The sequence below is a fragment of the Canis lupus genome, chromosome 9 (assembly GCF_003254725.2).
Source record: "Canis lupus dingo isolate Sandy chromosome 9, ASM325472v2, whole genome shotgun sequence".
Lineage (NCBI taxonomy): Eukaryota > Metazoa > Chordata > Mammalia > Carnivora > Canidae > Canis > Canis lupus.
In genome coordinates, this window is record NC_064251.1 from 54,589,439 (window position 1) to 54,603,343 (window position 13,905).

General features: G+C 53.9%; 1 protein-coding gene across 7 annotated transcripts in view; it reads right to left on the reverse strand.

Annotated features, from left to right (window-relative positions):
• Nucleotides 1-2,590: 2,590 nt before the first annotated feature.
• Nucleotides 2,591-13,905, reverse strand: part of FUBP3 (far upstream element binding protein 3) — a 53,587-nt gene continuing 42,272 nt past the window's right edge. For 6 of the 7 annotated variants that reach the window (XM_035721036.2, XM_025475494.3, XM_049114403.1 and 3 more), the window contains 7 exons: nucleotides 10,394-10,554; nucleotides 9,553-9,626; nucleotides 9,176-9,256; nucleotides 8,930-9,006; nucleotides 6,287-6,358; nucleotides 4,896-5,023; nucleotides 2,591-3,934 (listed from right to left, as the gene is read on the reverse strand). In XM_035721036.2, the coding sequence (XP_035576929.1) occupies nucleotides 3,926-3,934; nucleotides 4,896-5,023; nucleotides 6,287-6,358; nucleotides 8,930-9,006; nucleotides 9,176-9,256; nucleotides 9,553-9,626; nucleotides 10,394-10,554 (602 nt within the window). In that variant the 3' untranslated portion in view covers nucleotides 2,591-3,925. The remainder of the gene's footprint in view (nucleotides 3,935-4,895; nucleotides 5,024-6,286; nucleotides 6,359-8,929; nucleotides 9,007-9,175; nucleotides 9,257-9,552; nucleotides 9,627-10,393; nucleotides 10,555-13,905) is intronic. The other variant, XM_025475497.3, reaches the window with a different exon arrangement.

Sequence of the window (13,905 nt, forward strand, 5' to 3'; positions counted from 1 at the left end):
AGAACAGTCCTGTTTACCCTCCAGGGTGTGGGGACCCTCATCAAAGGAGGGGCCAGAAAGGACCAGAAGACCCTTGCTGGGTGCTGCTAGAAGGCCCTCAGGACCAAGGCCAGCAAGCTCCCCCACTGTTTCAGCGGTTCATTGATGGGGGCTGTCTTTACTTCCCCTTCCACCCCGCACAAGACACCGGCCGGCAGCCAGCACCTCCTTTGGAACTGAGTGTCAATCCACTTTCTGGCCATTAATCTCTAAGAGTGTGTCAGGACCATTTGCATTAACCTGCCTCAAAGAACCCCAGCTGGGCCCCGGTGGACCAGAAGTGGGGCTTGGGCAGCCAGCTAGAGGCCGAGGCTCCCAGGTCTCCCAATGCCCTCACCCTCGTGGACCCGGCTCCTGCCTCATGCCATTTGTGCCCCAGCCGAGCCTACTGTGGGACACCACGGGGGGCCACCCCTTAGAGGGGACACTGAAAAGACAGCACCTCCCACCTGACGGGAGGAGCATGCTGCCCGGAGTACTCCCCACCCCCAGCCTGAAGTCTTGGGTCGGATGGGAACTGCCCAGCTGGATCCTTGAATACGGAACTTGGGACCCGGGGGCAGGGTGAGGGGGGAGAGACCTAGTGTGCGTGCGTGGTGGTGGGTGGGAGCAGGGGCAGAGCTCTGAAGACAGACAGGGCCCCCGCCACAGATTGTCCTCTCAGTGATGACCGTGCAGCTTTCTTAATGGAACACAATCGCTGAACCTGGTACATTTCAAGCACTTTAGCCTTCCAGAACCCCAGACTGCTGATGAGAACCATCTTCGTGGGCGCCATGTTAATGAGGCCAAATTTCATATGCTTGCAAACTTTCCCCCCTGCCTCCTGCTGTACTGTACCCCGCCTTCCCCTGCCTCAATAAAAGGTTGCATCAGAGAGAGAGAGACAGAGGGAGACAGAGAGAGAGAGAGAGAGAGAGAGAGAGATTTCCATAATTTATAGTATGGGCATTTCACTGGGGACAAGTGCTAATCTGTACTTACCGATACATTTAAGAAAATGCATCCTCCCGCAAGCCTGCACCATTTATGACTCTTGGCACAAACCGCAATGCTCAGTCTTCAATTAAGGGACACCTTAGGGTTCATTATCACACAATCGCTCCCTGTGAACCATGCCAAATGCTGTTTTGGCACAGAGCTTGGAAGATGAATTAGAAGGAAGTATTCTCTGTAATGCCCTCTCCCCAACTCCCATTACCATCATCAGCGTTTATGCCCTCCTCCTGCTCGCCCCTCCTTCTTTCCAAGTGGCTTTTACTATTCAATTTCTCAACGTCAAACTCGATTCTCTAGAGGTGTAGTTAAAGATGCCACATCTCCTTTTTGTCTTCCGGCTTTCAACAGGCCTCAGAATGGCTGCAGATGGGCTGCTCTCCACACCCCTTTTCGGCCTCAAGGAGCCACAGATGCTTTTTTTCCCCTCCTCTTAGAGCTTGGGGTAGAGAAAAGAAAAGGGACCTGAACTGGAAACATGAGCGCACGTATACACACACACACACACACACGCACGCACGCGCGCATGCACATGAGCTGCAGGGAGGTTTGTGCACGGGATCCTCACAGCACCGGGCGTCTAAATGAGGAGATGACTCACACGTAAAGCCAGCAGCAAAGGGCAGGGCATTTTCAAATATTAAAGTCAGGAGCTGTGTCCAGAGCCAGTTGCTTCAACCGACTGGAAAGGAAGGAGAGAAAAAGAGGAGTCAAAGGCTCTTCTCTCTTCTTCGATAGCCTCTAGTGGAGGGCCTACACTGTCACGCTGTGTCCTGAAACCGCAGGACCCTCCGTGACTTAAACCTATGGGTAAGGACACTCCCTTTTGTTTCCTTAATGGAAACACCAAAAGAAAACGAGCACGTTTGCTGGCACCTCCCAGCCACCTGATGCCCCCCAGCGGGCACGGGGCTGGGAGGGTAAATGCCACCTGGCCCCACTGCACAGACACACAGCGGCGGGCTGAGTGCCGGGGACAAGAGGGGAGCGGCCCAGGCAGCCGCAGCCCGAGAAGCGTGTACCAGGAAAGCATGGAAGGACCGGCAGCCCAGGGCGCCAGGCCAGGACCAGCCCGACCTCCTCTGGCGACTGGCGACTGCATGCCAGGGCAGGGGTGTGGGGAAGCGGGCGGAGGCAGGGGGTGCGCTGACCCAGTTACGGGAAGAGTGCTGATCCGGCTGCGGGCGGTCTGCAGAGCTGGTCACAACCTCCCTTAAATGACTCCTCCAGCTCCACTTACCATGACAGCGCCTCTGCGCGAGGAAACTTGTTATTGGCTTCTTGATCTCACACCCACGTCAAGAGCTGCTTAGACCTGACAGGTAAGAGGGGCTGGTGGTAATCAAGGCTCTCGAGTCACACTGTCAAATTATACCAAGCCATTAAAATAAAATGAGCGTGACGAAGGAGCTAGGCACCTGGGCTGCGCGCCGAGTCGGGCTCGCGTAGTGCAGCACGACCGACAGGCTGCGAACTGCAAGAACGTCCGCTCGATTTCATTGTGGGGGGAGCGGGCAGGGGGCAGGTCGCACAAGGAAAGCAAACAGACTAAAAATACTTGGCCCACAAGACGTCTTGTGGAAATTTTATTATATAGAGTGTAAAATGAATTGTCAGTCAAATAAAAAGAACACTTTAAAAAAAAAAACAACATGCATAACATTTTCCAATTGCCTTTTTTTAATAGTTAGACATTTCAAGCATTATAAGGAAAATAAGGAGAAAAATCCAGAAACTGTAACTTCGGTACATTTCAAACGGAATGTCCCTCGGGTCAATTAAAAATGCGAGAAAAATAGCTTCGATTCCGTTTTTCTTTCCTTTAAAAATACATGTTATCTGTACAAGTTGCACTACAGTAAACACTGAAAATCATATTATCCCTTTTATTAAATCAAAATTATTTAATTCATATGGTGGTTAATACTAGATTTATTTATCCATCTAGTTAATTTGACAAATATTAAGAAAATATTTAAAAGAAAAAAAGGAAGAAACATCTCGGAATTAAACAACAGTTACTACATTTTCACGCGGTTTAACGTTCCACAGTGTTTGTTAAAAGTTATATCGAATTTCTTTTTAATATTAAAAATAACAGTATTTATATTTCTGAGAGAAGAAAGGTTTTTTGTTTTGTTTTTAAAACAAGCTTGGAGGTCTTAGATACACAACTGCCACTGGTAATAGAGACACGGAAAAAAACGTTTGCTAAACACACGGACACATTTTTATATTACCCTTTAGCACTCTAGAAATTATACAAACCCTATAAAATGCCCCCTCCCAATCCCTGTTGGACAGCAATACAATTATCTGTCTCAATTCAGAATTCACATAATTAATTACAATACATAATAGTTCAGTTTTTTAAAAAATGCAATAAAACCAGACAGCCAAGATAACAAGAAATTAGAAGTAAAACATTTAATGAATTTACACATTTAAGAATATTTAAATACTGTTTAAAAATTTTTTAAAGAATTTGTTACATACCACCTAAGACTTCCAAGCCACTTTCTGTTGCAACAGAAAAAAACTGTAAATAAAAAGACACGCAACAAAACGGAACAAAACAAAACAAACACACCGTGTTGAAATGTCACTGCTCTGAGGCACATTCTGGTGCCTGAATCTGCAGGTCTTGCTCCAAAAAGAATCCCAGAGCTTACACATTTGAAATAACAAACAAAAATAATGAAACAGAAATTACCAGCAATTTTTAGTAACTAATTTTCCCGATTTTTAGAAAAATCCTGTTAATCTAAATATAGTGTTTCACAGAAAACAAAGGTTCTTCATCAAAAGGTTTGCAAATCTAAAAACCTCTGTTACAAATACGTTTTTGCTCACAATGATTTCGGGGAGAAAAGAGCCGCAGGTGGCTGTCCTACTGCTCCTGTGGGAAGGAAGGGGACAGAAGTTAGTCTGTGAGGCCAGCTCTTGTGTCCTGTCTCAGCCTGGGGCTCTGAAGGCAGGGAGGTGACAGGTCACCCTTTCCCCTGTGGCTCTGGATCTGGCCCAGACACATGCTCTCCTGTACAGGAGGGTCCTGGGGCAGCTACTCAAGCAGGGGAGCCAGCACGAGATACCTTTCCACCACTGCCCACCGGCCCTGACACCTGTCTCCACTGAGCCCAGGCACAGAGGGCCAATTTTGGCAGTGAGATGACCAGCGAGTTTGGGTCCATGGGGACCTGGTCAGCAGCAGGTCACCTGAAAGGTGCATGGGGGCGCCTTTGGTCATGTTCCTACATTAATAAGAAATCCATTTTTGGCTTCTAACTGGATGGAGCCCTCCAGCTTTCCGTGCGGGATGAAGATCTGGTGCTCTGCCCTGCCCAGCCTTCAGAGGGTGTGGACTTGCCCTCTCCCTGCCGCCCCTCACTGCTGAGGGCCGGGGGGCGGGGGGGCGGGGGGAACAGTCTGGCCACACAACCTTCTTTAAGAGCAGCAGCAGGTGTGTCTCCCACGCTCCCTACCATAGTGCCAAGCCCGCCCAGTACCACAGGCTTGTCACTCTCACTGACGGCTGGGGAAACTGAGGCCTAGCAAGAGAAACTGGAGTGTCACTCAGCCTTGCACAGTGAGGGCCGAGACATGAGAGAGAACCGGGCACTTCCTTACAAAGGCTGCACAGCCAATTCCTCTCCCACTCAGCCCAAACCTGCGAGGAGGGGGCCAGCGTGGTCCCAGCCGGCCTCTCAGCAGACAGCTGCCATGCTGGGCGGCACAGGGGCGAGGGCCATCCCTCCGCAGCCGCGTTCCTGCCCTGGGGTCAGGCACACACACAGGCTTGGCAGAAAGGGGGTCAGGACTGGTCTGGGTAGGCCCTGCGGTGCTGGTGATGGGCTACAGACCTGGCTGTGGGCCTGAGCTTGCCCTAACGTCTGCCCGTAGAAGGCCACCTGCTGTCTGTAATATTCCGCCCAGGCCATTGTGTAGTCCGGCGGGGAGCTGGCCTGAGGAGCAGCGCTGGCGGCGTGACCTGATGACAAAGGAGAGCACAGGGGTTATCGGGGGTGGGGATGTGTCTGGGGAGGTAAAGGACGCTGTCAGCTTAGAGGAATCCCTTCCCAAAGACGGGGGCAGCTGGAAAAAGTGCCAATGCGCTCTCCCTCTGGGCTCCGGTGAGTCTGGCGCTGGAGGGTCCTTGGGATGCTGTGCGGTTGGGCACTGCCCAGGGCCCTGCTGCAGAAAGGACCCTCAGCCACGTGCTACCTGTCCCTGCTCTGCCCCCACAAGATCGCACATCCGTCTTGTCAAAATCACCATCTCTGCCTCTGTCTGCCTACCCCATGGGCTGCCAGGGCCAGAGAAAGAGAGAGAGACACAGACACACAGAGAGCGAGGTGGAGAAGGAGAGGAGGAGGGAGGGAGGAAGAAGGAAAAGAGTGCAAGTGCCCCACTGGGGGCAGGGTGTACCTGTACAGAGCATCCAATCCCAGGAGGGCTGGGGAAGATAGGGCATCTGGCCTTCCAGCAGGTGCTCTGGGTGACGAGGACCTCCCTGACTGCCCCAACCCCCCAAGCTATCAATGGGGTGACAATCCAAACACCAGGGTAACCATTTCTTTGACACTCCTTGACCTGATTTTTGTCAACCAGCAGGTAACATACTCTGCAGTCAAGACACGTGAGCACCTCCTCCAACCACACTCTGGCTCGGTACTTTTGGAATACAAAGGAATTAGGGCTAATTTTAAAGGATTCACTTGGGGGCTTTTTTCGGTTGCTGTAACTAGATTTTTCTTCTCTTAACCGTTAAAGAGATGGGTTTAGTTTCTGGCACAACTAAAAAATGAGCTAACTTAAGAAAAGAAACAAGCACGTTGGCACCCACACCAACTTTGGGCTGCCTTCTTGGAGTTTTACCCTCTTTCTCCTCCCTGCCCTGAAAGGATCAGAAAGAGCTGGGTGGAGGCAAGATGGTCAGGGACCAGGGGCCTGCTGCTCTGAGTCCTGGCCAAGCGGTTCCAAAGGGGATGGCTGAGGCTGGACAGCTGGCCCCGAGCTTGTCCTTAGGTTCTCTGGTGTCTAGAAGGGGGTGGGGGGGCGGCAGCAGACGGCTCCACCACGTCTTCTCTGACAGACACCCAGGGGACACAGGGAGACAAAGGCAGACTGAGAACGAAGTCACACAGGGAGAGCGCAGGAAGAACGAAGGTGACAGGGCACCACGACCGCGAGGCCTCCAGGCGCGGGGGCTCTGGGCCTAGGGTCTGCTTGTTCAGAGGGCCGTCTCACTCACTCTGTTTTTTGTAATAGTCTTCCCAGGCCTTGCTGTAGTCAGGCTGGCTGCTCGGCGGCTGGCTCTGCTGGCCTGTGCGGAGAACACAAAAGCAGTCAGGCCCCTGGCGCCGGCTCTGGACCCCATGGCCTGGTAAGGCAGCAGCAGGCCGGCCGTGGGGAGACATGGGGACGCCCCAGAGGGCCTCCACCCAGGCCCACGAGGTGTGACTAAGGCCCCTGGGAGGAGGGGGTTGGGCAGGACTGCTGCCCCCCCCCAAGAGCAGAGGGTCGGAAGAGCCTTGATCCTTCAGATGGAGATATGAGCTCAGGGTGCCCCGGAGCCAGAGTGACCTCATCTGAGGCTCCCTGAACTGAATCGGCCTTCGGATGGAACAAGGAATCCAAGTGGTGCTGACCACACTCTTCCCCTGACCCTTCTGTTCAGAGACTGACGGCTTTAACTCTGGACAAGCAGAAGCACAGGAAGCGTGAGGGGAAATGGCCCGGACATTGCTTGCGACAGAAGACGAGGTACACACAGCGGAGGGGCTGAGGGCCACAACATGCATCTGACCTCAATCTGGCCTCGTGCCTTTCTGGGGTAGGAGTGGAGGGGAAGAAGAGGTGTGTGGGGCTGTTCCTGGCACCCCACCAGGGGCGCGTGCTCTGTGTGGCACTGGCAGGAAAGATCTGGGGAGCGAGTGACTGCGGCCTGCCTCTGCAGGGGTTAGAAGCCCTGACCAGAGCGACAAGTTGGGACCTTTCCTTCTGCTGAGGTCAGGGCTGGCTCACGTGTCCACCTGCTCGGACCCCATTCAGCATTTGGTTTTCTGTTAGAATTGCAGGTGGTGGCTAGTGACCATAGTCACAGCAGAGTGTCTTTCCTGCTACTTTACTGCAGTCTGAGGAGGGGCGTGGGGTGAGGGGAGTCTGTGTGCGGGGCAGGGGGAAGAAGTGAGGTGGGGGGACCAAAGGGCAAAGATACCCCCCACCCCCTCCTCCCAGTGGGGCAGGAAGTGGCTCAGGATGATGCGAGGAACAGAACAAGGTGGTTCTGGAGAAGGCCAGGAGAAGGGCAGCAAGAGCTCTTCCCGCAGACGCCAAGGGTTGGGCAAGCAAGAGGTTTCTTCCAAATGAGAGTTCACTAGAACCAATTCTCACCGCCTCCTATAGACAGACAAAGCTCAACACAACAAGATGAAGGAATGGGAACAGAGGCAAGAAACCAGGCACTGACTGTTTTCTTTTACTCGACCCACGGGCCTCTGCCAACCCCTCTGGGGCCAGTGGGGGTTTGAGGTTGCCAGCAGGGCAGGGCCTCTGCAGAACCATGGCCCCAGGGTCTAGTCCCCTCAGGCAAGAGGATGTGTCCCCTACCAAATTCCCCCCAGCCTAGGGCTCTCTCTCAGTCTCTGTCTTGAGCAATGGGGCAAAATGTGAATTCAACCCAGGCCCCCTCTTGTTCTGAGGGCACTTTCCGATCAGAACAGAAGCAAAGAAAACAGGAACAGGCTCTAGGACAAAGTGAGTGCAGTGAAATGGGCCTGGCACACTCTAGGTGGTGTACAGGTGTTCGTGGTAAAATTCTTCATATTATTCTGTATGTCTGAGACATTTCATATTAAAAAAAATATATTGGGGAGGAAAAGGAATAAAAAAAAGCTATTATACAATTTTAGGGCTCATGGGTACTTTGGAAATCAAACCTAAACCCTTCATTTCACAGACAACAGAACTGGAGTGCACAGGAGGGGGACACGCCATGTATAGCTTCGGCCTCAGGACTCCGACCCCACTGGGCTGCTTGTCTAGCTGTGACCTTGAGCAGCTACCCCCAGGCAGGGCTTCTGTGCAGAGACACTCTGCTCAGGGGGAAACAAGAGAAGCCCAGAACGAGGCTCAGTGCCCGGGGAGCTAAAAGCTGCATGCAGGGTCCTGCATCTGGTGGGCCGCAAGGATCACATGCAGATGCACTGAAGAATCCCTTCAAACACAAGCAGGCCACCGCTCCGGAGGGACAGAAAACCCGAAGGTAAGGTGTGTGTTTTGTTTTTGAAGGCTGTGAAGGTGGCTCTACCAGCAATATAACTCCAGAATGGCTCCTGAAACTCATGTGGGGCCGGAGGGCAGGCTCAGGGTGTCACCGAGCAGAGCTAATTCTCTAGCTCTGTGCTTTCTGAAAGTTCAGGAGATAGAAAGAACATCCTTTCTAAGCCAGTGCTGGAGAGAAGCGGGCGGGGGGGGGGGGGGGGGGGGGGGGGACGGACACGGTCACCAGGAGGCCAGAGCTGGGGAGTGGGGAGGGCTCCCAGCAAGTATGGGGGCCTGGGAGGGAAGTGAGGGGAGGAGCTGTGGGCAGGGTCAGGTCCAAGCCTGCAGGCCTTCCTGACCCATTTGTGGAAACAAGGTGGACACCAGCCCCTAGCTCTAAGAACAGAGGAATGGGAAAGAAAGGTCTGAGAGGAGGGTCAGGAGGGAGCCAGCTGCCATCCCTGCTCAGCTGGTGGCTTCCCCCTGCCCCGGGAGGCTCCCGGCATCTCTGGGGAGGGACATGCATGCCGGGCCTACTGGCCAAGATGTGCAACTAGAGCGTTTCAGACACACCAGCCCCTTGGCCCTCCTGAGGGGGGGCGCGCGGTCCCATCTCCTCCACGTCACTTACTTGGGACCTGCTGTGTGGGCTGCTGCCACGCCTGGTAGGTGCTGCCCCATCCCTGGGTCAGAAAGGCCGGAGGACCACTAGGAGGACAAGAGAGCCACTGGTTCCAGAGCAGGCCACATCCCCCTCTCCTCACCTGGGCCCACCTCCCACCAAGCCATCCGTGGTCTAGCTCTTCTCTGCTCCCTCCACCCCACCGGTCCCGCCTGTCCCAGGAGGGCCGCAGGGATGGAGCGAGAAGTCACCTACCTCACAGGGGTGCTGTGGGGGTTTCCATTCACTTTAGCAGCAATGCTCGGGAAGCAGCCTGAGCTCCTTGGGGGAAATGTGCTAAAAGAAAGTAAAGAACAAATGAACACAGCGGGCCGAGGACCAGGTGGGGAGAGCCGCTGAGGGATGCTGGTGCTGGCCCCAAGGCCCTCTGGCTTCTGGGAGGCTCTCACCCCCAGGACTGGTCAGTGGGCTGTGAACAGGCTTACAGGGGCCGGTGGAGAGAGGCAAAGGGAGGAATCTTGCTCAAACCCAGGACTCCAGGCTTTTGGCTGGCACTCCCTAGAAGCAGCTGGAAAGAGGACCTCCTGAGACGGGGTGAACTCTTCCCACTGAGACCAACCCAAGAGACTCACTTTTGATGAGGTGCAGCAGGTGGCTGGCTGAAGGGGCTCTGTCCAAAGGCTCCGGGTGCTCCGAGACTGGTCCCCTGTCAAGGGCACAGAGGGAGCTCTCACTTGCTGTCGGCTGCACTTCTGCCCTCTGCCCAGGCCCACCCCAAGGCAAAATACAGCTTTCGGGGAGACAGAGTCAAGTAAAGTACAGATACCCTATGACACTCGCTAGCCTTGCTTCCCCACAGTGGACTTTATCTGCAGAAATGGCTTCTGCCCCATCGAGTGACCGATACCACCACACAGCCAACACGGCACCACCACAGTTGCCCTAGCGTGTCACCCTGGGGGTAGGGACCAACCTGCTTGACTCTCCCGTCAATTTAGGCTGGCCCATGGCTCTTTCTGCCATTCTACGTCCCCTTTGAGGTGAGCAGTGGCCAATCTGTCCTCCATCAACACTCCCTTTCTTTATCTGCTTTGAGGTGCCTGAAACTAAAGCCAGAGTCAATGAAAGCTGCCTGCAGGGCTGGCTGCCAGAGCCACGCCCGCGGGAGTCCGGGGGCAGTGCTGGGGGGGGAAGGCTGCCGCCTGGCTGCTCATCTAAGCCTACAAGGGATACGGCTCTGGGCCTGAGCTGCTGAGCTGCGGTGGCCTTGGTGAGTTCTGCCAGAGGGCCTGGCCCTGGCATCTCTGGGCCCCGACCTTCCCCCTTGGCAAAGTGGGAGGGGCCGCCCTCACGTGACACGAGGACTGAAAGGCACAGGAAGTACATGGTTCTGGGGGAAGAGCAGGTACCTTGGACATCCAAAAGAAAACCCAGCTATCATTAAGCCAGGCAGGGGAAGGACCTTGTACGTACGCCAACTTTCTCATCTATGAGATGTCTGGCCACCTCGATCTGTTGAGGAATGCCCCTGATGGTGAATATTCGCAGGTTGGGGTCAGTGTTGGGAGGGGGGTTCCGCTGGAGCTCCACGTGCGCTCCTGACTGCTGATTTATGCTTTTGATGTTGTCACCCCCTGCGGGCAGGTGGACACAAGACAGAGGATAAGTGGCAGTTGTGGCAGACCCAGCAGTCCGGCAGTACTCTGCTGTGAAGAGGAGGAAAGGTGTTATCTGTACCCCAGCACTGGTCTGAAAGCGGAGAAGTTCCTTCTGGGATCAACTCTGAAATCCTCCGCCTCCGGACAAATGTTAGGGCTCTCGTTTGCAAAACTAGGCTTATGAGCTGAGCCAGGGTTTCTCTCCGAGCCAGGCCGAGGCCTGGAGCCCATGGGTGGGTGCATGATGGAGCTGGGAACCTCAGAGGCTGGCTCGTGCTGCTCCTGGTGCAGCCAGGCCTTGGCCCCGGGAAGACACTCCATCCTTAGCCTTGTGGGCCACGGCTCTGCCCTCTCCCTCCCTCCACTGGGCAAACAGACAGGGCCACTGGCTCCAACAATGCCCAGAGCCCACTCGGGCCTTCAATAGTCCCATCCTGTCACTTCTCCAGTCCCTGCCTCCTCCATGGGCAGTGGGGGGAGGGGGGGGCAGGTCTAGACAGAGAGGCAGCTGAGGATATGTGTGTGTCTGTATGTGTGTGTGAGAGAGAGAGAGAGACAGACAGACAGACAGACAGAAAGAGGCCTGGGTGGAGTGGGGTAATGAAAATTTAGTTGGACCCTTTGAAAAACCTGTGAGAGTTCCAGTCTCTTGAGATTTGCGTAACAAAAGCTCCAGCAGTGTCACAATGGTTTGATTCTTCTTTTGAAATTTCACAGAATTTACAGATCGGTTCTGCTCAACTGGGGGGGTGGGGTGTAGAGGGCAGAGTACAAGGAAAACCTGGAAGCCCAGAGTTTTGCGAATTTAGAAAAAGACAATCTGTGGACAATCTGGTGCAGGTGAGCAGAGAGCCCCACCAAATGATCAAAAGGCAAAGACTAAAGGCCAGTCTCTGTGTCACTCCACCCCGCCCAGAGTCAAAACTAACCTCAAATGATATTTGTCATTTTACGGTAATGTGTCCATAGTCCTTCCAGCCTGCTGCTGGAGCACCTATCAAGCAGGTGGACAAGGAGGGGGTCCCAAGAGCAGGCCCCGCCTGTGTTGTGTCTTACCTCATCCTCGGTGGGATGCTACGGTGGGATGCTACGGGAACAGGAGGCAAGGATGGAGCGGGGGTCCTGCGGCCTCCTGAAGGCAGACACCACAGGAAGGAAGAAACTGGGAGGCTGCTGGCTTTCAGAGAAAGCTTTGTTCAAATTGGCTCGTGCCATGTGTCAGTTTAGTTGATGTTGGGTTTCAATTTAAGAGCAAATGAAAAACAACAATGCAACACACCAACGTGTTACACACATGATTTTCTTTTTTTTTTTTTAATTTTTTTTTAATTTTTTTTTATTTATTTATGATAGGCACACAGTGAGAGAGAGAGAGAGAGGCAGAGACACAGGCAGAGGGAGAAGCAGGCTCCATGCACCGGGAGCCTGACGTGGGATTCGATCCCAGGTCTCCAGGATCGCGCCCCAGGCCAAAGGCAGGCGCTAAACCGCTGCGCCACCCAGGGATCCCAACACACATGATTTTCTTAAAGTTCTGCTACGGTGGAAGAAAAGGTGTTTTCCAACTCGAGCAAACTGTACTGGCCAATGCAGAAAAGTCATAGGAAGCCTCCAGCGGCTTGCCGGCCTTGGCAGGAGTAAGCCCTTCCCAGCCCGGAAATACTGTCCTCTGCTCAGAGGTGGTGAATTTATCCTCTTTGCACCATGAAAAGCAGGCAGCTTTGCTACTAAACAAAGTGTTTCTGGGGCTGAAGGAAGAGCAAGAAGAGCAAGTGGAAGCCTTCCTACCGCACACCCAGAGCTGGAAGGAATCCTCCAGCCTTCCCCAGGTGCCGCTGGTTCCGAGGCAAGAGCACAAAAGGCCGCGCGCGTGTCTGAGGCTGAGAGCCCCGCCGCCCAGACTAGCAGTCCTCCGGAGGGCACTTGGAGCAGCAGTTCCCCAGGCCCTCTCCTCTAAGCCCAGGGCAGCATGCTAATAAGGTGAAGAGGCACCACAAAACTTCGCGGGGCCGGAAGGAGTTAATTTAAGTTCATCTTCCTTCAAAATGAGGTCACCAGCTTGGCACATGGTGGCTGTCTACAGGCTCATTCAGCAGCCTGTCCATTCTTCCACCTGATGGGGGGCAGAAGCGACCCACAAGTGGCCCCCCGGCTGGATGTGAAATCGTAAAGCAATTAATCAAACCTGCTAAAAGCCTGGCTGACAAGAGCAGGGCTGGCCACACTATCTGTCACCACTGCTGTATTTATCATGGAAATCCAGCAGGGGCCCAGGGAGGCTCAGCGTCTGTCCAAGGACTGGAGCCGGGGGCCGTGGGGGGGGTGGGGGGTGGTGGTGCACCCAATGGCCTGACTGCTGGTGGCTCCCTCTCCCATCTCCCTTACTCACCCTCATCCACACACCTTCTCTCAGAAGATGCACCCCCACACCCAGGCCTCATGTATGTGTGTGTGCGTGCGTGTGTGTCCACGCCCATGCAGCAGAGAGCAGCAGTAAAGAGAGACCCCGGCTGACAAAACTTTGGGCCTTTTGAGGCTGCTGTCAGAGCCCCAGGACACAGAGCAGTCACTTCCCTGTGGGAGTCACTCAGGGTGACTTTGTTGAGAACAAACTACAAGGGGCGGTTCTGGCCACATCCAGATTTAACGGACTACCAAGACTGGTCACAGTACAGACAGCAAGGCTGCCCGTCTAGAGCAGACACACAGTCAGCGAGTCAACCCTCCTTGACAGGATGGTCCTCCAAAGGCAAAGACACCAAGCTCTGCTTCTCAACCCACAGGCACTGACTGGTTTCAATCTCACAGCAGCCAAGCTGATGGTCTGGGTAGTGGCTCTGACTTACCACTAGCATCTGGGCAGCTGACAGCACCCCCTAAACACTGATCAGCACATACACCCTGCCAGGAAATGAAAACAAACTCACGTGGCTCCTACCACCTCCAAAGATTAATATTCTCTTTCTCTCTCATGAATAAATAAAATCTTTAAAAAAAAAGGGGGGGGGGGATCCCTGGGTGGCTCAGCGGTTTAGCGCCTGCCTTTGGCCCAGGGCGTGATCCTGGACACCCAGGATCAGGCTCCCTGCATGGAGTCTGCTTCTCCCTCTGCCTGTGTCTCTGCCTCTCAATCTCTCTCTCTTTCTCTCTCATGAATAAATAAAATCTTTAAAAAAAAAAAAAGATTAATACTCTTGAAGACAACACAGAGACCAGAGATAGACATTTCAAGAGAGCATACCTTAGACACTGGCCACGACAGGGCCAAATGCAGACTCTAGAAGGTGAATGAGGGGCAGGAGGGATCACCCCCATGTGCTAGCATGG